General features: G+C 39.0%; 1 protein-coding gene and 1 pseudogene across 9 annotated transcripts in view; both read left to right on the plus strand.

Moving 5' to 3' along the window:
* Positions 1–24898, plus strand: part of CHD2 (chromodomain helicase DNA binding protein 2) — a 160279-nt gene that overhangs the window by 64190 nt on the left and 71191 nt on the right. For 8 of the 9 annotated variants that reach the window (XM_032252783.1, XM_032252785.1, XM_032252780.1 and 5 more), the window contains 11 exons: positions 2525–2632; positions 5051–5191; positions 7126–7259; positions 8113–8338; positions 9655–9755; positions 11364–11408; positions 11579–11757; positions 14483–14607; positions 19125–19341; positions 21172–21261; positions 22209–22399. In XM_032252783.1, coding sequence (XP_032108674.1) covers positions 2525–2632; positions 5051–5191; positions 7126–7259; positions 8113–8338; positions 9655–9755; positions 11364–11408; positions 11579–11757; positions 14483–14607; positions 19125–19341; positions 21172–21261; positions 22209–22399 — 1557 coding nt within the window. Of the gene's footprint in view, positions 1–1416; positions 1610–2524; positions 2633–5050; positions 5192–7125; positions 7260–8112; positions 8339–9654; positions 9756–11363; positions 11409–11578; positions 11758–14482; positions 14608–19124; positions 19342–21171; positions 21262–22208; positions 22400–24898 lie in introns of all 9 variants that reach the window. The other variant, XM_032252789.1, reaches the window with a different exon arrangement.
* Positions 3235–3741, plus strand: LOC116533166 (annotated as a pseudogene).

The raw sequence follows: 24898 nt of genomic DNA on the forward strand, positions 1-24898 counted from the left end.
TTTTTTTTTTTTTTTTTTTTTTTTTTTTTTGCATTCTTATATTGGGAGATTTTAAATCTTCCTCCTTGTTCATAAGTCTATAAATCTGTAATTTACATGGAACACTCTAGCCTCAACGATGTCCATTCTCTCTGTTTGCTGTCTCCTGTACTTGCAGAAGTTGACCTCATCAGTGGCCCTGGTTTTAGGTTCTCAATTCCTGGGGGAGATAGGGAAGTTAGAATTTATTGGCGACTGTGGATCTTTCTCATCTGAAGGAATGACTGTATAAGCCCCTTCTGAGGGATAAACTGTTCTGGACTTGCTCCAAGGGAGACTGCAGGCTTGTGCTGGGCCCCGCTTACTGTAGACATCTGCCTTTCTTCCTTCCTGGTGATCACCTTCTATTTCATGGATTCTTAGCAAACATTTATTATAGCAGGCTCTGGGGAAGCAGAATTAGACCGGTGCCCAGAGTGTATATAAGAAGGTCTTTGTTTTAAAGAGACCGAAGGATGTTAGGCAGTACTAACAGACCTGTCTGTCTTAGCAGAAGCACGCTACTTTTCTGACTGATAGACTAATTGTGCATTCTTTAATTGATTTTTTTTTTTTTTTGAGACGGAGTTTCACTCGTTACCCAGGCTGGAGTGCAATGGCGCGATCTCGGCTCACCGCAACCTCCGCCTCCCGGGTTCAGGCAATTCTCCTGCCTCAGCCTCCTGAGTAGCTGGGATTACAGGCACGTGCCACCATGCCCAGCTAATGTTTTGTATTTTTAGTAGAGACGGTGTTTCACCATGTTGACCAGGATGGTCTCGATCTCTTGACCTCGTGATCCACCCGCCTCGGCCTCCCAAAGTGCTGGGATTACAGGCTTGAGCCACTGCGCCCGGCCTTTTTTTTTTTTTTTTTTTTTTTTTTAACTTAACAAACATCTCCATTTGCCTAACTTTGGCTAAATTCTGGTACAAAGATGAACAAAAAGACTTGATGTACCAGGAGCCATCTACTGGGGAAATGCATATGAAAACACGCAGTGCTAGTAGAAGTTGAGTTATGCTCATAAAAGTGCTCCACTGACTGTCCATGGAAGGCCTGAATTGTTTTTTTCCCCCTAAGGTCTCTACCAGTTCAGGTACAGGGTGACTGTTGCAGCTTTTAGGAAGGTTCTCAATGTACAGATCAGCACCTCTTTTCAATACACTTTCACTATTACTTTGACCTGCTGTCCCATGAAGAATATTGATTTGACTTTGCAGTTCTGTACCTGTTTGTTGTCTTTAGTATGACCTCATTCCCTATAGAATGACCCATAGGCAAAATGGTAATTGTTTTATTTACAGAGAAACCCCAACCAAGCACTTGCCTGTCAGTTTTTTCCCTAGATATTTCACGCCCAGCAGCTATTACATGTTTCTTTCTTCTTCCCTGCAGGTGAGAAATGAGTGAGGTCCCTGCAATATCTTGTTTGATTTTCAAGTAAACTAAAACCGTTTGGGTTAGGAGGACACCTGTAGCTTATGGCTCTTTCAAGCCTTCTAAGATCTCAAGAAGTAAAGGAACATCTACTTTATTTAATAATTACTAAAAACCACATCTTTAGCTGAACAGATTATTTAGTTATATGGTAGGTTTATTGTTGAAAAATAATTTTAGGGACCGTCATTAAATGTATTCTGAAGACTTAAAATATCTAGTATAGTGATTCTCAGAGTTTCTACCCAGTATCAGCATTGTTTGAATTTGTTAACATTCATATTTTTTAGGCCTCTCCTGAGACCTACTGTATCAGAAACTCTGACTAGAGCCCAGAAATCTTTTTTTGTGTGTGTGGGGGAGGGGCAGATGGGGACATGGTTTCACTCTATCACCTAGGCTGGAGTATAGTGGCGAAAATCACAGCTTACTGCAACCTCAGACTCCTGAGTTCAAGTGATCCTTCTGCCTCCTTAGCCTTCCGAGTAACTAGTACCGTAGGCGTACTCCACCAGGCCTGGCTCAATTTTTAAAGTTAAATTTTAATTTTTGTAGAGAGGGGTCTTGTATTTGCTCGGGTTGGTCTTGAACTCCTGGACTCAAGTGATCCTCCCACCTTGGCCTCCCAAAGCGCTAGGATTACAGGCCTGAACCATCTCACTTGGTCTAGAAATACTTTTTAACAAGCCCTTTAGGTGATTCTGATACATTCTGAAATTTTGGAACCACTGATCTTGTGCATATTATGGTTTCCTTTTTTTATTTTCTTTTTGCCTTCTCTGCAGTAGCAATATTATGGTTTCAATCTTGTCAATGATAGAAGTAAATTAAAAAAAAAAAGCATATATATCCATTGTTATTTGTTTTTGTTACTGGAGATAAAATAGCAATAGATATTATGTAGTCCAGGAAGGATCACAATTCAAGTTTAAATGGAGCTAGAATAAATCTCTTTCAGCATATGCACGTTCTGCCTTTTAGATAGTCAAATTGAAACTGGTTTTGTTGGCTTATTTATCTTGAATTCTTTTAGAAAAAAATTATTTTGTTTTGCTTTTGATCATAGAGAAAAATGGAAACGGGACCCCTCAGAAGATGAACAGGAGCAAGGCACCAGTGCAGAGAGTGAGCCAGAGCAGAAGAAAGTGAAAGCCAGAAGACCTGTCCCCAGAAGGTACGCTCATTGCTCCAGAGGGGAAGGATGATGTCAGGCTGGAATCAGAGCCTTAATGAGATGAGTTGTGTTTTGATTCTGGGTTTTAGATGTCTGTGGTTCACTTTCACTAGTCTACATTGCAGGGCTTACTGCTACCTCTTCACAGTCTAGCTTTCCTGGGGCAAACATGTCTTCCACTTTTAGTAAAACTCCGTGTATGTTTGGCCAGGGTGCAATCTCTTTTTGGGAGAACAAATTGTTTAAAACGATGTTTGCCTGGTGTAAAGCGCACTTGAATGATTTATTACCTTGTTCATACAATCTGTGTAACATTAAACAGAGAATGTGATTGTGGAGAGAAGGAGGTGGGCTGAAATAGCAGCAAATCATGCTAATTTCTGATAAGACAGATGGCAGCCCAAGGTAGTGATGACAGGAAAAGGAAGTCAGACGACTGACAGGCCCCAGGGAAAATTACCTCCTTGGAGTGCTTAGAATGGGCTCAGCAAACTGTGCCCTTCAGGCCAAATTTCATCTACCGCCCATTTGTATGGCCTGTGAGCTAACAATAGTTTTTATTGGTGAACGTTTCTAATTTAGTTTAAGGATAGGCTCTCTTCCCTTTTGCGGCCATCGCCCAAGCGGGAGCTGCCAAAGTGAAGTTCAATCCCTTTGTGACTTCCGACTGAAGCAAGAATCGCAAAAGGCATTTCAATGCACCTTCCCACATTCGCGGGAAGATTATGTCCTCCCCTCTTTCCAAAGAGCTGAGACAGAAGTACAACGTGCGATCCATGCCCATCCGAAAGGATGATGAAGTTCAGGTTGTACGAGGACACTATAAAGGTCAGCAGATTGGCAAAGTAGTCCAGGTGTACAGGAAGAAATACGTAATCTACATTGAGCGGGTGCAGCGGGAAAAGGCTAATGGCACAACTGTCCATGTAGGCATTCACCCCAGCAAGGTTGTTATCACTAGGCTAAAACTGGACAAAGACCGCAAAAAGATCCTTGAACGGAAAGCCAAATCTCGCCAAGTAGGAAAGGAAGAGGGCAAATACAAGGAAGAAACAGTTGAGAAGATGCAGGAATAAAGTAATCTTATGTACAAGCTTTGATTAAAACTTGAAATGAGGGGGAAAAAAAAAAAAAAAAGGATAGAGAGCACTAAATTTGAACCCCAGTTAAGTGAAATGTTACCCCTCAAAAACAATTCTGTTCTCATTAGTAGACATATATTACAGTAAATGTAATTAATGATTATTTTATTTTGAATTTCACAAGAAAACTTGTGAAACATTTATTTCCTTTTATTATGTAAGTACTTATATATTGGCCCCCATTTTGCCTCCTGGCTGGCAGAGCCTAAAATATTTACCCTCTGGCCATTTACAGAAAAAGTTTGCCCACCTCTGGTCTAGGACATTGTACTTAACCCCCAACACCAGCAGGGGAATTTGTCAACTGAATTTTATCTTCTTTTATCTCAGTTTAAGCTCCAAGACTGAAATGTCACACTGATTCTTTTAGAATTTTACTCATTATTTATTACATCCTGGATCATCTCTCTAGGTTTGGTTATGAGAAAGGTATGGTAGGTATGAGAGAAAGAGGTAATAAATGTGATCGTGAGTTTCCATTTCTCTCCTTCTCTTCTTTCACCTTTTTATCGCTGATGGAAAATTTGGGGATTTCCTTATGGGAGCTTCTAGACGGTGGCTCTCAGTTCTGGCTATCTCCCTGGTCTGTCCAAGTTAATTCTGTGACGGGGCAGGCAGTCTCTTTAGTAGTCTTCCAGGTATATTTTATACACAGACAGTAGAAACTTATGTATAGTTATTTCTTGTGCTTTATTTTCTTCACACAGATAATAGCATTCTATGCTTCTTGTTCTGTATGTTTCTTTGTCCTGGAAATCCTTTCCAATTAGTATATAGAAAACTCCTTTTCTTTTTTTATGAGTACATAGTACTATTTAGTTCCCAGTGGAAGACTATTTAGAGTTTTCTTAATCTTTTGTTATTGCAAATAATGCTGTAGTGAATACTTTATATGCCTGTTTAGTTGTATATCAGTAGGGATTAATTCCTACAAGTACAACTGTTAATTCCTACAAGTAAAAGCCTGCCAAAGAGATCCTACCATGAACAACATGCTGTATTTGTGTTTTTATGTCAGGTAATCCTTATGAACATGTATGAAACATTCACATTCTTTCCCGTAAATGATTGAGGCTTATCAGCATTAGAATCACCTTCCTGTTGAAAATCCAAATTTCTAGTGATTTAGAATTTCAGGGACTAGGACCCAAGAATATGCATGTTCAACATTCCCCAAGAAAATGTTACATTCTGATGTATGAACGACTGCTCTGGGAGAAACTGTTATATAAAGTAGGCAGTGAAGACTTTGCCATTTGTTTCTCTTCTCATTTAGAACAGTGCCCAAACCTCGTGTTAAAAAGCAGCCTAAGACTCAGCGTGGAAAGAGAAAAAAGCAAGAGTCTTCTGATGAGGATGATGATGATGACGAAGCTCCAAAAAGGCAGACTCGTCGAAGAGCAGCTAAAAATGTTAGGTACGTTGTGGCCCAGAAGTGTTTCATTGGTGTCATGTGATGATGTAGTTGGTTAGAGTTTGCTTCTCATAAGTCCGGGGCTGTGCACTTGATAGATAAAAATAACAACCTATGTCCTGAAGTCGTTTTCAGAAATCTGGTCAGCTTTCTTGGAAAAAGCCCGTGTGGGATTGAGCCATGGGGAGTATGAAAAGGGTAGCAGTAGCACCTTTGAAGCCTTCGTTCCTGTTAAAGAACCACCACAAGTTCATGTCCTGGCCAGTGGTGACTTTGTGGCATTATCTTCATTTCATAACTTGTTTTTCGTTAAAGATGTTAGGATTATATTCCTACTTCTGAATTGCTCTTTGAATCACACACATTTTTCTGAGGTTCAGCTTGCGTATTACTACTTGAATCTAATTTTATCCAGCTCACAAATAGGATATGACACATTAATAGGAATTACTATTAGTGAAATAAGCCAGGCACAGTGGCTCATGCCTGTAATTCCAACACTTTGGGAGGCCAAAGTGGGCAAAGTGCTTGAGCCTGGGAATTTGAGACCAGCCTGGACAATAGGGCAAGAGACCCTGTCTCTACAAAAATCAAGAAAAAGCCAAGTGTGGTGGTGGCATGCACCTGCAGTCCCAGCTACCTGGGAGACTGAGGTGGGAGAATCCTGGGAGACGGAGGTTGCAGTGAGCTGAGATTGTGCTATTGCACTCCAACAAAGCCAGATCCTGTCTGAAAAAGGAAAAAAAAAAAAAAAAAGAAAATGAAGTAAAGGAACACACATATGCAAACACTAGTCGTTTATTTTTATAGAAGTCAAAGAATATATTTTTTAGAAGATTTTACAGATTTCTTTTGTTCTCCTTAGAGATGATGAAAATGAGTCCTAGAGACATTAATAACTTATTCAGTGTATCCAATTAATAATTCCATAGCTAGGACTAGGCTTTGAGTAGGTTAGTATATAGCCTAGCATTTTTTCTTACTATAACTGTACTACATCCAGAATTGTTTTTCTTTCTTGTGACTCAGTCGTTTGTTGTTAATATCTGATGGGAAGTTTTTTTTTTTTTCTTTCTGTGACGGAGTCTTGCTCTGTTGCCCAGACTAGAATGCAGTGGCACGATCTCAGCTCACTGCAACTTCCGCCTCCTGGGTTCAAGTGATTTTCCTGCCTCAGCCTCCTGAGTAGCTGGAATTACAGGCACCTATCACCCAGCTAATTTTTGTATTTTTAGTAGAGATGGGCTTTTACCATCTTGGTCAGGTTGGTCTCAAACTCCTAACCTTGTGATCCATCCACCTCAGCCTCCCAAAGTGCTGGGATTACAGGCATGAGCCACTGTGCCCTGCCTGTGTGTGTGTGTGTTGTGTGTTTGTGTGTGTGTGTGTGTGTGTGTGTGTGTATGTATTTTTTTTTTTTTTTAACTGAAGTACTTGTGTTGAAGCTTCCAGCAGTTTGGGAATACTTAAATTTCAGGTTCTTGTTACTGGGAGACAACATACAGGGTTGGAACTTTTAATTTTATAAATATTGCTTCTCTTTTTGCCTGATGAAATAGTAGCAATTTTTTCTTCCTATTTGCTTTTTCTTTTTTTTTTTTTTTTGTGGTAGTTTACTTGTTTACATAACAATCTGATACTAAAAAATGGAAAAAAGAGGAGTGTCCTCATAGTTTTCTATATCTTGCTTATATATATTAGTATAAATATAGCATTTTGATTTTCAATTAACAGTTAGACTTGGTACAGTTGTTTAGGAGCATGCATCAGTACTTTAAGAAAAAAAAGCAAGATTTTAGCCCATTGAATGGCAAATCTGTAAAACAACATGTTTTTGGAGCCAGAGGGTATGGTTCCTTACTTTAGTGATGGTTATGTGTGGCAGTTTAATTTTGAAGAGATCATTTCTCATTTATTCAGCATTATTCCGCTTGCAGTTATAAAGAAGATGATGACTTTGAGACGGACTCAGACGATCTCATTGAAATGACTGGAGAAGGAGTTGATGAACAGCAGGATAATAGTGAAACTATTGAAAAGGTCTTAGATTCAAGACTGGGAAAGAAAGGAGGTGTGTGTACTTGGGGAGCAAATTACATGTTATATCTGCTCATTAAGGCTCAGAGTTTAGGTATTTTAACTCTGATGTGATGAATTTTAGTCTACTGCTATATTTGTTGTGTTATGAAGAAGTCTTTCTGACCCAGTGTTTCAGAGCTGAGGACAAAGCAATGTGTCCACTATGTCTTTAAGATTTTAAATTAAGCTAGTATGGATAAATGTCAATGTTTTATAAAGCAGTGATGTAGCAGAGATAGTTGCTAATTCATATTAAGCAAACCCACCTTTGGTTATTTGTTTCTTAATCTCCTTGTGAAAATATCAAACTGGTTAAATACGTATTTTGATAATAGTGAAGATTTTTAAATATCTAATTTAGATATTTCATAACTAAGTTCATTAAAGAAACCTTTCCATAAAGGAAATATCAAAATAATACTTAATGCTTTTTCTTTTTTCATTCTGGCTTCTACTGAGGTTCAAAGAATTAGCAGGGGATTGAGTAGGGAAATTTGGGGGAGGATATTTTGGTGTTCTATCCTTAATTTTGGAGGGAGGGATTTGTTTTCTGAGTTAGTAAGGGACTAAAACAAAAGGATGTTGCTGCTCTGCTTTTTTTGTTTTTAGATAAGGGATTTCTTTGATTTCACCTGCAGATTTTGGAATGTCAAGTACATTTTAAAAATACTTGAAAGTGTTGATTGAGTCCATCCTGTGTTGTTAGTGAGTTTGTCCTTATTTCAAGTTGGGAGTATTTTGATGCATCATCCAAAAAGGGAGTCTTTAGAGAATTGCCTTCTTGGGAATCTTTTTAATGTTTGGTGTAATATACTCTCTTTCAAGTGTGCTTAATCCTTTTGCAGCCACTGGAGCTTCTACTACTGTGTATGCGATTGAAGCTAATGGAGACCCTAGTGGTGACTTTGACACTGAAAAGGATGAAGGTGAAGTCCAGTACCTCATCAAGTGGAAGGGTTGGTCTTACATCCACAGCACATGGGAAAGTGAAGAATCCTTACAGCAACAGAAAGTGAAGGGCCTCAAAAAACTAGAGAACTTCAAGAAAAAAGAGGATGAAATCAAACAATGGTATATTTTCCATCATGGGTTAAAGACATGTATTTGCATCCTGTGGGAAGGGAAAATTTTAAAGTAATGCATGGAGATCACAGCTCTCTAGAATCTTAGATTTTGCTTTGATCATCTAAATATGGAGCCATTTACAATTCTATTTTATAAGATCGTGACCTGAAGATACTGTATTTTAATATATGGCTACCAAGTTTTTGTAGTTAACAATACTAACTAGCTCATGGAGCATTAGTCACGCATTCTTTCTTTAATTTTCACAATACATGTGTGAGATTTATACTGTCACTACCCCTGTTTTATAGATGGGGCGAATACAGCACACAGCAATTTTGCGGATGGATTCAGGATTTGAATTCTGACACCCTGAGTCCAGAGCTCATGCTCTTAAGCACCTTGTTATCTTCCTGTAGTTAGGCTGGGGTGGCTTAGATGTAAAGAGTTAATATTCTGGAACACTCTGGGTTATGATACACTTAAAACTACAAATGGTTGATACAATTTGCAGAAATGATGTGAAGGAAATGATTAGGTAACCGCTGAAACTGTGATAGTCCTCATGGTTTTAGTTTACTTACAGCTTGGACTGTGTGGGTATCGCATGTGGGAAACTGGGTGATAATGATATCAAATTCTACCTCAAGACATACCTGTTGGTGTGGTGTGATCAGCCTATTTTTGTGTCTGGAATGTAGACAGATGGTTCTAATTCTGGTTTTACTACTATGCAAAATGTGCTGCTTTAGTAAATTACATGTTTTTCCTTTCACTCAAAACTGAAAATATGTACCCTGAGATGGTGAGGTAGGCATGTAAAGCAGTTAGAAATTTGAAATCCTTTGAAATACAGTAATTCTAACATTAAACTGCCGATGTTGTCATCTGAAAGGTTTTGGTACTAAGAATAACTGGTTTTCCAAAAGTCATATTTAATTAATCCTAAAACCCATACCTATATGAGAAAAGGCATATTGTTTTATTATCCTGATCTGTTTAAATGTATGCATTTGTCACATTAATCTATCACATAAAATATTTTTAGGTCTTTTTAGACAGGACACATCAGAGAGGCAGGCAACTGGTATGTCCTTCTATGAGTCTAAGGTTTTCAGTGCTTTCTAAAAGTGTTTTTTTGGTGGTGGTTGTTCTGTTTTTTGGTAAATTTTCTGACCTAATTACCAGTAAGGATTGCTAAAGGGGCAGATGGGAATAAAAAATAGATTTTCTTTTCGACCTTTGACTTTTGCTTTGATGTATTGTATGTGGATCCCCAAACTTTAGTTCATGTGCACTTTTTCTGTCTGTCTGCCATCCAGGTTAGGGAAAGTTTCTCCTGAAGATGTAGAATATTTCAATTGCCAACAGGAGCTGGCTTCAGAGTTGAATAAACAGTATCAGATAGTAGAAAGAGTAATAGGTAAGTGCATGGTAACTCACTTTAGCCATGTTTGAGCTCAAGGAATAATGGCTTTTGCTTTTGGCAGTAATGTAAATTTAAAAAATGTACTTTGGAGACTAGACAGGTTCTAGATTTATTTTAAAGGAGAAGCTAAGAAGATTTGCTGGTAAATTTGGATGTTTGGGGGATGAGAGAAAGAGGTGTTAAGTATGATGTCAAGATTTTTGGCCTAAACATGTAGAAGTATAGAGGTACCATTTACTGAAGTGGAAAGATGAAGGGAAGAGGTGATTGTTGGAGTGGAAACCAGGAGCTAAGTTTGATATTTGTAACTTTGGTTCATTTCTTAGCCATCTAAGTGAAGAGTACAGTGAAGGCTGGAGCGTATGTGAGGCTGGAGCTTAGAACTCTCAGTCTGGGCTGGAGATATACATTTGGTAATTTATCAGTATTTAGATAGTATTTGAAGCCTAAGACCGAACAGGATCGTCAGTAATAGAGTATCACACCCAGGCACGGTGGCTCACGCCTATAATCCCAGTACTTTGGGAGGCACAAGGCACAAGCTGGCGGATCACAAGGTCAGAAGATCAAGACCATCCTGGTCAACATGGAGAAACCCCATCTCTACTAAAAATACAAAAATTAGCTGGATGTGGTGGCATACACCTGTAGTCCCAGCTCGGGAGGCTGAGGCAGGAGAATTGTTTGAACCTTGGAGGCGGAGGCTGCAGCGAGCTGAGATCGTGCCTCTGCACTCCAGCATGGGTGACACAGCAAGATACCATCTCAAAAAACAGAAAGGATATCACATGGTAAGAGGAAGTCTGAGAGCATTTCAGCTTTTGAAAGTCAGAAAGAAGCTAGCAAAGGAGACTGAGAGAGAACAGTCAGTGAGACAGGAGGAGAGCTGCGAAAGAGTGGTGCACTGGAACGCAAGTGACTCACATAGTCAGGAGGGAGGAAAGGCCGTCAGTCAAGGACGATAAGCACTGAGACTGATCTGTGCATTTGGCAATAGCTATGGCCCTGGCGAAATGCAGCCTTGGAGTCATGGGGGTGCAGGCCTGATTAGGGTAGGTTCAACAGAAAATGAGAGGGGACAGCAAGTATATACAACTCGTTGGGGGAGTTTTCTTACAAAGGGGAACAGAGAAATTGAGTGTCAGCCTGAGAGAGAGATGAAAAGAGTTTTTTTCTTTTTTTTTTTTTTTTTTGTGACAGTGTCTCACTCTGTCACCCAGGCTGGAGTGCAGTGGTGTGATCTTGACTCACTGCAATCTCTGCCTCTGAGGCTCAAGCGATTCTCCTGCCTCAGCCTTTCGAGTAGCTGTAATTAATTACAGGCACCTGTCCCCACACATGGCTAATTTTTGTATTTTTAGTAGTGACAGAGTTTCACCATGTTGGCCAGGCTGATCTTGAACTCCTGGCCTCAAGCAAACTGCCAATCCCAGCCTCCCAAAGTGCTGGGATTATAGGTGTGAGCCACTGTACCCGGTCTTTTTTTTTCCTTTTTTTAAGGTGTGAAGTAGTAGAATGTATTTGCATTCTTATTCACAAAACCTAAAATCTTTCATTCTTCGCTATGGTTATAACTTTTCTGTCTTATTTTGCTTTGTTTAGCTGTGAAGACAAGTAAATCTACATTGGGTCAAACAGATTTTCCAGGTAAGCGAGAAATCTTATTTATAGATGTTGTTCAATATTTCAGAGCAGTGTATGTTTTGCAGATTATTTTGTTTTGCCACATGATGTTTTATTGATTATGCATAAAACAGAATGTCATTTTCACCTTTAATTGACAGTTGCTAATCTGTAAATTTTTGTGTATGAAATAGCTCACAGTCGGAAGCCGGCACCCTCAAATGAGCCTGAATATCTATGCAAATGGATGGGACTGCCCTATTCAGAGTGTAGCTGGGAAGATGAAGCCCTCATTGGAAAGAAATTCCAGAATTGCATTGACAGCTTTCACAGTAGGAACAACTCAAAAACCATCCCAACAAGAGAATGCAAGGTGTGATGATGGTTGGCTTTTGTCATTTCAGGGAGAGTACATACTGATACAAAGGGCTGGTCACATAAATACTGAGGAAACGTTACAAAACTAAATGATGATTGCCATTTTGAAGTGAAAGATGACTTGATTGTGACATTAAAGCAAAAGGAGAGAATGAATTATTTCATGGGTTTGCTGACTTTTTAAATCTTGTGATTTACATAATTAGAAATAGAAACATTTTGGAGAATACTTGAAAGGATTTAGGCACTTTTAGTTTATTTATTTTTGTTTTTGAGATGGAGTTTTGCTCTGTCACCCAGGCTGGAGTGCAGTGATGTAATCTCGGCTCACTGCAGCCTCTGCCCCCCAGGTTCAAGTGATTCTCCTGCCTCAGCCTCCTGAGTAGCTGGGATTACAGGTGCACACCACCACATCCGGCTAATTTTTTGTATTTTTAATAGACGGGGTTTCACCATGTTGGTCAGGCTGGTCTTGAACTCCTGACTTCAATTGATCTGCCCACCTCGGCCTTCCAAAGTACTGGAATTACATGCGTGAGTCACCACAGCTGGCTGGATTTAGGCACTTTACAAGAGAAGTGAAGCTAGTTGCAGTGGCTTACATCTGTGGTTTCAGCTACTTGGGAGGCTGAGGTGGCAGGATCACTTGAACACAGTAGTTTGAGGCCAACCTGGGCAAGACTGATACCTTTTCTCTAAAAAATAAAAATAAAAATAAAAACCAGAGAGGGAAGTGATAGAAAAGGTGAGCATCTTTGAATTCTAAGTTAGAAATTAAATATATAAGCTTATTTGCTAGATTGGCTGTATAAATCCTTTCTTTGGAATGTATTCCATCAGGAAAGTGATGTTTTGGGTCCTCAGAGTGGTAAAATATCAGACAAGGGGTATGTCTCTGAGAAGTTGACATTCAAGTTAATGGCACTAGAATTCTATCTGTGAAAAGCATTTAATTTCAGATCAAAGCATGTGATAGGGAAAGTGTGGTCAGAGAAGCGCCCACGTAGAAGTCTCTGAGCTCCAGAGTCCTTGAATGGGTTTTAAGAGGAAGTTGTGGTTCTTGAACTGCCTCTGGCCCTTGTGTAATGGATTGATGCTGCTGGCTAGATAGAGAAGAGGGGACCCAGGGTATTGGCCTCCCATGAAAGGTATCAAGAGAAAGATTCATAAAGAGCAGTAGGAGAACAGCTACATACACTCCAGGGGTGAGGAGAAGAGGAATCAGGTTGACAAGTAACACTGAAGTCAAAGTGTGTGTATCTTGGCTACCTTAAAGGGTATTTTGACGTTATCTTCTAGGTACTGGTACCCTACTGAGTGGCAGTATGGAAACAGTATTTTATTTAGAAAGCTTATCTAATAGCAGTACATAAGAGACTCTGCAGTAAGTAATTACTAAAGCTGGAGGGTCCAGCCAATAAGATGTCATCAAAGCCTGAATGAAGAAGTAGTGTGAGGACAAGGGAAGTAGCAGTGACATGGAAGGACTGGTTGAGAGAACCGTTACAGGGTAGGTTTTGCAGGAGTGGATGGATGGCTGGGTTTTGGAGTTGAGAGTAAGCAGTCAGATTCCGTTCACTGCCAGCCACCCCCATAGGAGAGCTGAATCCATCAATAACCTTATCAAATATTCTTTTTAGGATGATACTTCTCATAGTGTGCTCTATAGAGTACTAATCTTCAGAGAAATGCTCCCTGAAAAAAGACTTCTGGCCATGTAACTTTGGGATACATATCTGAATAAATTTCTCCTGTAAATTCACACTATAGACATGCATTTTAGACTTTGAAAAGTCACGAGTAAAGAAATTTGTGTAACTTTTGCTTGGTTGTTTCCTAAACTGATTTGGCCACAGAATCCACATTTTATGCAAACCATAGAGACGAGTCTTACTAGAATGCTATCCTTCAAGCCTCTGAGGTTGAAAACAACCTTCACTTCAGAAGCTTGCTGTTTCTGAAGGGAAAACCAGACTCACACAGTTAAAGGGTTTAAAGTAGGTGAGCTGCATTTCCGAAATTGTAAATCCTGTTATGGTGAAGAGCAACTGCATGTTGGCATATGACAGCGAGAAGCATTGTTTTGTGCTCTTTTTTCTTGTTTGTTTTTGGAGTGCTCTGTCGCCCAGGCTGGAGTGCAGTCGCACAATCTGGGCTCACTGCAGATTGTGAGTTCTGCCTCCTGGGTTCAAGTGATTCTCCTGCCTCAGCCTCCAGAGTAGCTGGGACTACAGGCACGCACCACCATGCCTGGCTAATTTTTTGTATTTTTATTAGAGGTGGGGTTTCAACATGTTAGCCAGGATGCTCTCGATTGCCCACCTCGGTCTCCCAGTGTAACTTGGGATTACAGGCGTGAGCCACTGAGCCCGGCCTGTTTTGTATTCTTTAGAATAAGATAACAAAGATAATTCTTTGTGAAAATAGGAGAGTCTCACTGCTATATAATAGAGAAGACATAAAAATAAAGTGCTGTTTAATGATGTTCTTAGACTTAATTCAGGAAAGGGGCAAGTTAACTAAAAGTATTTTATTTCAGGATGAACTAACTCTGGCTTATGAAATATAAACCATGAAGGAAAGGGGTGATGGAGTGGGGTGGTGATTCACATGTGACATTTAAGTTTTTATGCTTTGATGCAGAGCTAGGTTAGCATTTTAACATAGTAGCAGACAGAAAATTTTCTCAGACGTGGGCTTTGTCAATTTTTGTTTTTCAGGCCCTGAAGCAGAGACCACGATTTGTAGCTTTGAAGAAACAGCCTGCATATTTAGGAGGAGAGAATCTGGAACTTCGAGATTATCAGCTAGAAGGTCTCAACTGGCTTGCTCATTCCTGGTGCAAGTAGGTTGAAAAATAAGAGTGCAGTTTTCCTTACTGTTTTCTGGCTTCTTTATTGTTAGATGCCAAGAATTCTTTTTTTCTTTTTTCACACTTCTTATATCTCAACCAAGAAATCTTTATACTTCATATTACAGAAATAAAATATGATTGAGAGAAATTTTTCCTGGGAGTTTTTATGTATAATACCATTTTATTCAGATATGAAGAATACTTTGTTATTTCAGTATTTGGTGGGTAGTTTGTCATAGCCAGAAACCTATATCATCATGTTACTCGTGAGTGTAAATAGTAAGCTAAGTTGCCCAAATCTTTAATGTGGAAGGAATTAGAAGAAAGAAGATGTCTTTTTCACAGGTATTTTCTTGTTAGGCCAGGGAAACCTTTAAATTAATTTCCTACAGTAGTGCTGTAGAGAATGTGATTCCCTTCCTCTGCCCCACTCCCCATCTGGATGGGCTGTAGGATTATCCTGTTCAGAGGAAGGTTGAACCTGTGAAAGGGTCCTTTTTATAATGAGACCACGTTAATCTTGGGGGTAGGCGAGAAAAAAATATGAGACAATGCTAGCACGGGAGGTTTAAAGGCACTTTGGGAAGTACCTATAAATTTCCTTCACTGGCTGGGTGCAGTGACTCATGCCCGTAATCCCAGCACTTTGGGAGGTCTAGGCAAGTGGGTCACCTCAGGTCAGGAGTTTGAGACAAGCCTGGCCAACATGATGAAGCCCCGTCTCTACTAAAAGTACAGAAATTAGCTGGGTGTGGTGGTGGATGCTTGTAATGCCAGCTACTCGGGAGGCTGAGGCAGGAGAATCGCTTGAACCCGGGAGGTGAAGGTTGCAGTGAGCCCAGATTTAGCCACTACACTCTAGCCGGGGCATCAAGATCAAAACTCTGTATCAAAAAAAAAAAAAAAAAAAAAAATTCCTTCACGAATTTCAAGTAGTTCCTAATTACTCTGTGCTGGGGATCCAGTAGTCTTGAGAATTTAACAGCAAACCAATCTAGACATATTTTTCTGTCCTCACAGAACAACGGAGCGTGAGAGGTCCCTTTAATGCCCACCTCCACACTTTTTCTCAGGTGCCCAATGAGGTGCAAACCCTTAATGTCTTCAGTGTTTTATAGTAAAGCAAAAACCCTTATTTAGAATTAAAAGCACAGGGCTGGGCCACATGGCAAAACCCATCTTTACCAAAAAATACAAAAAATTAGCTGGACAGGGTGGCACGTTTAGGTAATCCCAGCTACTAGGGGGCTGAGGTGGGAGGTTCACTTGAGCCTGGGAGGTCGAGGTTGCAGTGAGCCATTTTTGCACCGCTGCACTTTAGCCTGGGACACAGAGCAAGACCTTACCTCAAAAGAAAAAAAAAAAAGGACAGCTTAAAAAAATATTTTTTTCCCCTCAATGCTGAAAAGGTTTCTAGTTATAGAGATGTGTTTACAGTGGCCTTTTCCCAAGTGAACCGTCTACTACTTTTTGTCCTATAAAATCTAATACAATATTTAATATTCAGTTGTGAAAATTAGATCTTGAGAAGGTTGTGAGAACATGGTTCTGATATAATGATTCTAAATCACGTAAAAATGATTTTTCCTTTTAGAGGATAGTGGGTCCTAATTCTCCTAAGCAACACGTATAAAGTTAGATGAACTTTAAGGAATCATGTAGTCTAATCCTCTCATTTTGTAGTTGAGGGCTCTTAGGAGCAAAGGTGCCATGTACCTGTCTAGAGTTGCAGTGTCTTTTGTACAGTGTTTGGCCAGCAATTTTTTTTTTTTTTTGAGATGGAGTCTTACTCTGTTGCCCAGGCTGGAGTGCAGTGGCGTGATCTCAGCTCACTGCAACCTCTGCCTATTGGGTTCAAGCCTCCCGATTAGCTGGGACTACAGGCGTGCCACCACACCCGGCTAATTTTTAATATTTTTAGTAAAGACGGGGTTTCACCATGCTGGCCAGGCTGGTCTCGAACTCCTGGTCTCATGATCTGCCCACCTCCCAAAGTGCTGGGATTACAGGCATGAGCCACCACACCTGGCCCAACATTTTTTAACTTTATTTATTCTTTCATTTTTAATTTTTTTTTGAGATGGAGTCTCACACTGTTGCCCAGGCTGAAGCCCAGTGGTGCAATCTTGCCTCACTGCAACCTCTACTTCCCAGGTTCAAGCCATTCTCCTGCCTCAGCCTCTTGAGTAGCTGGGATTACAGGCATGCATCCCCATGCCTGTCTAATTTTTGTATATTTAGTAGAGACGGTTTTGCCAGGTTGGCTAGGCTGGTCTTGAACTCCTGACCTCAAGTGATCTGCCTGCCTTGGCCTCCCAAAGTGCTGGGATTACAGGTGTGAGCCACTGCGCCCAGCCAGCATTTTTTGCTTTAAACTAAAGAAATAAAAATCAGTTGAAAAGAGCCCAAACAGCTGTTAAGCCCTGGTCACAGGAATGTTACATTACGTAATGTGCTATTTTGGTCTGGTTCCAGAAAAACAGGTGAATCAATTCAAGCCACTTTAGTCTGTATATGTAGACAATGACATTTTTTAGGAGCAGGAAGTACTGGAGAAACTTAACTGTGCTTCCCCCTCAATAGTGTTAAAAAGATGAGAGAAGTGCCTGGCGCGGTGGCTCACGCCTGTAATCCCAGCACTTTGGGAGGCCGAGGCGAGTGGATCACGAGGTCAAGAGATTGAGACCATCCTGGCCAACATAGTGAAACCCTGTCTCTACTAAAAATACAAAAAATCAGCTGGGCATGGTGGCGCATGCCTGTAATCCCAGCTACTCAGGAGGCTGAGGCAGGAGAATTGCCTGAACCCGGGAGGCGGAGGTTGCCTGGGCACTCCAGCCTGGGCAACAAGAGCGAAACTCCGTCTCAAAAAAAAAAAAAAAAAAAAGATGAGAGAAATGAGAAGGAAATTACTCAAAGGAATATACTGCATCTAAACAGTATAGAAAATTAAGTGTACCTGAGATGTATAGGGGTATGGCTTCCTCACTCTCACTTCCCCAAGTGTGATCTTCTTTGTTTCTTTATTTTGCCCTTAAAACTAGCTATTTGTTTTTTTTTTTTTTTTTGGAACATCAGGTATTTTTAGAAATTAAATGTCTTGCTTTTCGAATCAGTTAGGTTGCCTTTAACTTGCATGTTACTTTTAGTTCTCTCTGGTTTGCTGATTAAGCGTGTGTTATATATACATGCAAACTTTCAGTGCCCTTATTTTCAAGAATCTTTTCCTAATGTTTGCAGTCTGATACCTTACATGTAATCCTGATTTCCTGCCAAATGACTCTGTTCTATTTCCCAAGTATATTTTCCTAACTCTATTTGTTCAATTTAAAATTTTTTCCTTATTCTTTTTCCATTAATATCCTGTTGAAAACTAGCCCACTCTATAGAGAAGTGTTTCCCAAATTGTAGTGGTCCCCAACTTTTTTGGCAGTAGGGACCAGTTTCGTAGAAGACGGCTTTTCCACAGACTGGGGAGGAGCGGGTGATGGTTTCAGGATGATTCAAGCACATTTAGTGTATACTTTATTTCTATTGTTATTGCATTATAATATATAATGTAGAATCAGTGGGAGCTCTGAGCTTGTTTTCCTGTGACTGGATGGTCCCATCTGGGGTTGCTGGGAGTGACAGATCATCAGGCATTAGATTCTTATAAGGAGAGCACAACTTAGACCCCTCACATGCACAGTTCACAGTGCTGTTCATGCTCCTGTGAGAATCTAATGCCACGCTCATTTGGGCGGAGCTCACGTGCTAACACGAACAATGAGGAGTGGCTGTAAATACCAATGAAGCGTCCCTTGCTTGCACGATGCTTACCTGCAGCTTTGCAGCTGGGTTCCTAAGGGGAATTCCCTGGTCTGAGAAACACCTGAATCAGAATCTCCAAAGGTGTTTCTTGAAAATATAGAGTTCTGAGCCCTTTTCCACATACTCTAATAGGCCTACGGTAGGATCTACAAATAGGATCTGTAGCCTACCCCTGCTTTAGACTAAAGTGTATTTAAAGCAAGCCCTATGCACCTATACATGTAGGTCTAGGAAATAGTGTGTGTGTGGCATTAAACAACCCAGTGGCATGCAGCAAATTGGGGTGGGCCAGCTACAGTTTTCACCAGCAGTGCTGATAGCTTTCTCTATTGATGGAGTCCAAGGTTACATGTTGTCTTCACTTTTTACAAAGTCTGTTTTCTCTGTGATAAAGAATAGCCTATGGAAGATGATGTGAAAAGCCTAAGTCAGATAAAGGAAAGCCAAAGGTACAAAGTCTGACAAAGCTCTCATAGTAACCCAGGTCTAGATAGATGCTTGTTGTTCTGCTATTTATGGTTTATACTTTCTTCCTTATGGAGGAATCTGAAGTAATTGCAGATGAGAGGAAATACATTTGAGACTTAGAATGACACTTTGCTTGGCTGTTGGTGTGAAGCATTGGGGTCATTGCTACTTATGCACATTCTGTTCTTTGGTGAACTAATGATTTGCTTTTATTTTTCTTTCCGCAGAAATAACAGTGTAATCCTTGCTGATGAAATGGGCCTAGGAAAGACCATCCAGACCATATCATTCCTCTCCTACCTGTTCCACCAACACCAGCTGTATGGCCCCTTTCTTATAGTCGTCCCTTTATCCACCCTCACCTCATGGCAGAGAGAGTTTGAAATCTGGGCACCAGAGATTAACGTAGTGGTTTACATAGGTGACCTGATGAGCAGAAATACGGTGTGTAAACAAAAAGAGCTGGGATAGAATCTGTGTTATAAATGTAATTTGGAAATTGACTTAAAGCCTTTAGTAGATAATCAGTAAAATCCTTGATTATTATTCTGATACTGTGCTATGTTCTCAATATTTGGAGGTTTATCTATCACGAAAGAACACTCAGATGTTCTTTAACAAATATGCTTATTATTTAAAGAAAAGCAACAGCAGTACATGAATGGGAATCTCTTAGCTGGGTTGCAATATTAAATTTTTCTTCTCTCTGCCCTTTTTACTTCTAATACTGCTTTAGATGAGATTACAATATGGAGTTAATACTTTGTAATGTTAATATTATTTTTGCTATTTCAGTAAATAGAAATTACTGAAAATAAACATTCTTCAAATTTCTTAATTTCTTAAAACAGTGAGGTTGTATAACTTACAAAAAAGGAGTAAAAGAAAGGCAAAACAAGCTATTTTAGGGGGCTCTTTTATTTTCTTATTTAGAAACAAGAATTATTTACCTGTTACCAAACTTGATTTGGGCATCATGAATTTAGAACAGAGTGACCTAAGTTTATCTTTGTTTAGCCGATCTTTTCTTTATACTGACTTTTTTTAAAAGCACCTACTATTTGCCAGACCTTGTGCTGGCTGCTTTATGTATAATACCTGTAATCCTCATGATAGTCTTCAGAATTGATGGCATCCTTTCCTACTGACTGATGAAGAATCGACTCAAGAGAGTCAAACACGTGACCCTAGCGAGCAAGAATCTGGCAGGGCTGGGATTAGGACACAGGTGTATCTAGTCCAGAGCTTTGCTCTTTCATTACCGTATATAAACTATTTCTGGGAAATTGCTCGTAATAAGAGCAAGTCATCAGCAATGTTCAAACATTTGAGTTGTATGTTATAATCTTAGATTTTTATGCTAATTCAAATTTATTTTTATTAAATACTTTCATTAAAATTGCATAACTTACCCCTTGGCTGATTTCATTGCCCCAACTTTGAGCTTCTAAGAATACAGTTTTAGCTTTGTTAAATCATTTGTTAACTATTAAGAAAAAAGAGAGAAATTTCTAGGTTTACAAACTAGCTTAAAGCACTGCATTCCAAAGATGAATGCAAAGAAAGAAAATGAACTCTTAAAAAATTGTAGACTCAGAGAAGTTTTCTTTGCTGTCTCCAATACTCCTTTTCTTTGTTCTTTTTAACTCCACTTGGTGGCACTCACCTGCAGGCACTTACTGTCTTCTCCAGTTCCTAACTTGACAGCCAAACTACAAGAGCTTTGTCGTGAGCCTTCATGCTTGCTGAGTGTCCAACATGTTTGTGTTCTTTTACATTGACGTTGTTATACGTATTACATTATATTTTCATCTTATAAGCCTCCCTTTTATTTGGGGGACACATTTCTCTGGTCTGTGGTTGATGAAATTCCAAACGTTGGAATTTGTTTTACTTGTTATACATGTGTTTTCCTATTCAAAAATTAAATAAATTGTACTAATTTCAAGGGATCTGGGAGATCCCTTGTTGAGTTTAAGTCACCAGGGTTCAGTAGCTAATGAAGTGCATATTCTTCGTTAGATGTGTTCCTGGGGGCCAGTTCTGATTCTTGCCATAAACTTTTTGCTGTTCAGTGGTCAGTGTTTTAATTCTAACTCTTGCTGCTTTATGGTTTGATTGCTTAGGTCATTTTAGAATGTATGAGATACTCATCAAATTCTAATCAGATTTATTTTTTATTTGGCATGTTTCTATTACATCTATCACAAGACTTGTGTGATATAGAAATGTAGAAGTAGAAATTATGCCTTAATTATGCTTTTTTTCTTATAGATACGGGAATATGAATGGATTCATTCCCAAACCAAAAGATTGAAGTTCAACGCACTTATAACAACATATGAGATTCTCTTAAAAGATAAGGTATGTAGTTAATAACTGAAAGGCTAAATCTTTTCCAGTGTGACTTGTCTAAATGGTAGGATCTGTTACTTTTATGTGGAGCATGTTAAAAACAAATACATAAACGTTAAAAATAAAAACAAATGGTAGGGTTTGTGCCTCCTACCTGCCATGTTACTTTTCTTGTCTTATTTCAAAAAGCAGGCAAATGAACAACCAGAAAAATTACTCAAACGATATTAAGGTTTTAAATAGAGAACAGAACCTTATAGATGAGGGGACCTTAGGTCACCAAGTCCAGTTGAATTACACAGAATGAAAGGGAATTGAGGTCAGTAACTTACCTGAGATGATTGTCAGTTATTGGATGCCATCTCAGGTATTTTGCCTTCAATGTCATGTTGGGCATTTCCTATTATATCATTGTTAAGGCATTTCTCCAGAAGAGATGATGTGAATGATCTTTGTGATGAGGACAGAAATAAGTAGCACTTTATTATCACCTTTCTATTAAGAAGTGTATGTGGTGGGTAGATCCCATTGGTATTAAGTGCAAACAAGTTCAGTTTGGTGGCTCTTGGTGTTTGTGTGCTTCAGGGTTGGGGTGGAGAATAGGCAAGAGAAGGACCATAATTACGGGGAGAATACAGAATCCTGTGGTATTTGTTTTTGTTTTATTTTTGCCCAGCATAGCAATTTTTGTGTTCTTGCTGTGGGGCATGCAGTAATAGCTGGCTTAAGAGGCCCACCTGTACCTTTTAGATGATGATACTCTTATTTCAAATAGCTACGAATCTGGCAAGTAACAGAATAAACAGAAGAATCCTAATACATGTTAAGTCAGTGAAGAATAAATGTGTCTTATTTATACCTTTGTGATGGTATTTATACAGAGATAATTAACACTTGAAAGCACTTTTGGGTTCCCTTCTGACCTGGTGGCTCGTTCTGTTTTGTTTTTACTTTAGACTGTGCTGGGCAGTATTAACTGGGCCTTTCTGGGAGTGGATGAAGCCCATCGGTTGAAGAATGATGACTCTTTATTGTATAAAACTCTGATTGATTTCAAGTCCAACCATAGGCTCCTGATTACGGGGACCCCTCTTCAGAATTCCCTCAAAGAGCTCTGGTCCTTGCTGCACTTTATTATGCCGGAGAAGTAAGCTCCTTCCTGTGTATTTCAAAAGATGCCAGAATGTCTGAAATGCCAATGCTTTGTAATGTTCTTAGCAGACCTTAGGGAAAACAGATGGCATGCTTTGGGGAAAGCAAAGCATCAAATGGAGGCAGGGATGGCAGTAGTAAAATGTTTCATGATCAGTGAAAGAAGGCACAGAATTTAGCCTTTTAGAAGGAAAGCAGTATTGTCTGCCAAACAATACTGTTGAATTAGTGCACTTGGAAAATAATTGTTAAAATTGATAACATCAGACCTTGTCACTGTTGGTATAAGATAATCAATGTAAGTAAAATGAAGTCTACAAGGTACACAAGCACTAAAAAGTATGTTACACCCAAATATCTGACAGCCGAAGCATCAACTTTACATCTTATTTGGATATTATTAAAGAACTGTGGAATGTCTTTATTGAAAAGATTTTTATGGGAGAGAGGATACGCACTTTTCATAAAACTTAGAATTGCCCAGTGGTATTCAATGATATGTAGAATCAAATTTAAATTCATTAATTTGGAGGACCCTACTCAGTCTGGCCTCTTGACAATAGTCTGACTCCTCTCATCCACTTTTTACACGAGTCATTATGCTTCAGCCATTCTGGCCATCTTTCTGTCCCTTAAACATGCCAAGCCATTACTATTTCTTCTTGTTCAGAATGCTGTTTCTTCTTATCTTCAAATGGCCAGCCACCTTAATATTTCAGCTCACCTTATATGACCACCTCCTTTCAGAAATCTTTACAGATTGCCTAACCTACAGTAGCCTTTTAGACCTGCTTATCATCCCTAACCAGTTTCAGTTGCTAGATAGCATCTCTTTTAAAATTCATGTTCTCATCCATCTCATGTCATTAAATTATCCATGAAAATCCCAGGGATTTTGTTTGCTTGATTCATTGCTGGTTTGCATTGCCTAGAATAGTGCTCAGTAAACAATTCAGTTAATAGTTGTTCATTTGATAGGTATATGCTCTACAAATTTTTTTTTAATTCAGGAAAGATTTGAGTATTGATTTGTGGCATGTTCTGGAGCAAAACATTTTAGCCCAATGAAGAGCATAGAGATGGTCTCTTGCCCTATGCATCATGAACTTTCTGAAAACCAGTTTTCTTGAGATAATTTATATACCATAAAATGCACATTGTGTTCAGTATTGTTGAGTAAGTTTATAGAGTTTGCAACCAGCATCACTGTCCAGTTTTAGAACATTTTCCTCACCCTGAGAAGTTCAGCATTGCTTGTTTGCAGTAACCTCTGCTTCCACAAGTGGAGTCCTAATATGTACGCTTGTTTCTGTTTATGTATGCTTGTTTCACTTAGCATAATTTTTTTGAGATTCATTCACTTCAGAGCCTGTCAGTAGTTGTTCTTTTTTATTGGGTAATAATGTTTCATTGCATCCACTTACCAGTTATTGTTATTTGGATTGCTTTGTTTTGGGGTCATATCTTTGCATGGCCATATGTTTTTCTTTCTTTTGCTTAGAGACTTAGGAATAGAATTGCTGGATTGTTTGGAAAGTTTATATTTAACATTTTAGAAACTACCACGCTGTTTTCTAAACTATCATTGTGCAGTCCCACCAGAAATGTGTGATGGTTCTCGTTTCCCTGTGTCATCACTAGTACTTGGTGTATTGTCAGTCTTTTTGATTCTAGCCATTCTGATGGATGTGTCTCATTATGTCTTGACTTGCATTTCCCTAATGACTAATGATGTTGAACATCTTTTCATGTGTTCATTAGCCATTTGTATGTCTTTGGTGAAATTTCTATTCAAATGTTTTGCCATTTAACTCATTTATGCCTTGTGTTCCACTATTGGAACTCTAAGCGTGTGGGAATTATTTATATCCTGCTCAAGGTCAATGCCAAGATCTGATTGCAGAAATTCGAAAAATTGCAACCTCTGACATAAATAGGTTAAAAAAATTAGATTGTCTATTATGAGTTGAAGAGGTTTTTTTATTTCTTTTTTAAAAATTTCTAAATTCTAAATATAAGTGCTTTATCAGTACAGTCCCCAATTTTCTATAGTTTGATGTAAAATTTTTTTGACTTTTTAGTGGTCAAAACTTTCAGCAATACACTAAGGAAGCATACTTTGAATAAACACAGCCATTCTGTTTTCATTGTCACTGCAATATTCAATAAATTATGTGAGATATTCAACACTTTATTATAAAATTTTTATAATAAATTTTGTGTTAGGTGATTTTGCTCCATATTCTAATGGTAAGTGTTCTGAGCACATTTATGGTAGGCTGAGCTAAGTTATGATGTTCGGTAGGTTAAGTGGATTAAAGGCGTTTTTGATTTACCAAAATTTTCAACTCGTGGGTTTTTCATAAGTTGAGGAGCATTTGTATATAATTAGAACATATTTTATCCCAATCTGGCTTCTTTTCATTTTTAAAATTTTGTTTTTCAAAGAGAAAAGGTTATTAATTTTCATAAAGTTTATTTATGGATTTCTTTG

The sequence above is a fragment of the Sapajus apella genome, unplaced genomic scaffold (genome assembly GCF_009761245.1).
Source record: "Sapajus apella isolate SASKATOON/1434 unplaced genomic scaffold, GSC_monkey_1.0 scaffold80, whole genome shotgun sequence".
In the NCBI taxonomy this organism is placed as follows: Eukaryota; Metazoa; Chordata; class Mammalia; order Primates; family Cebidae; genus Sapajus; species Sapajus apella.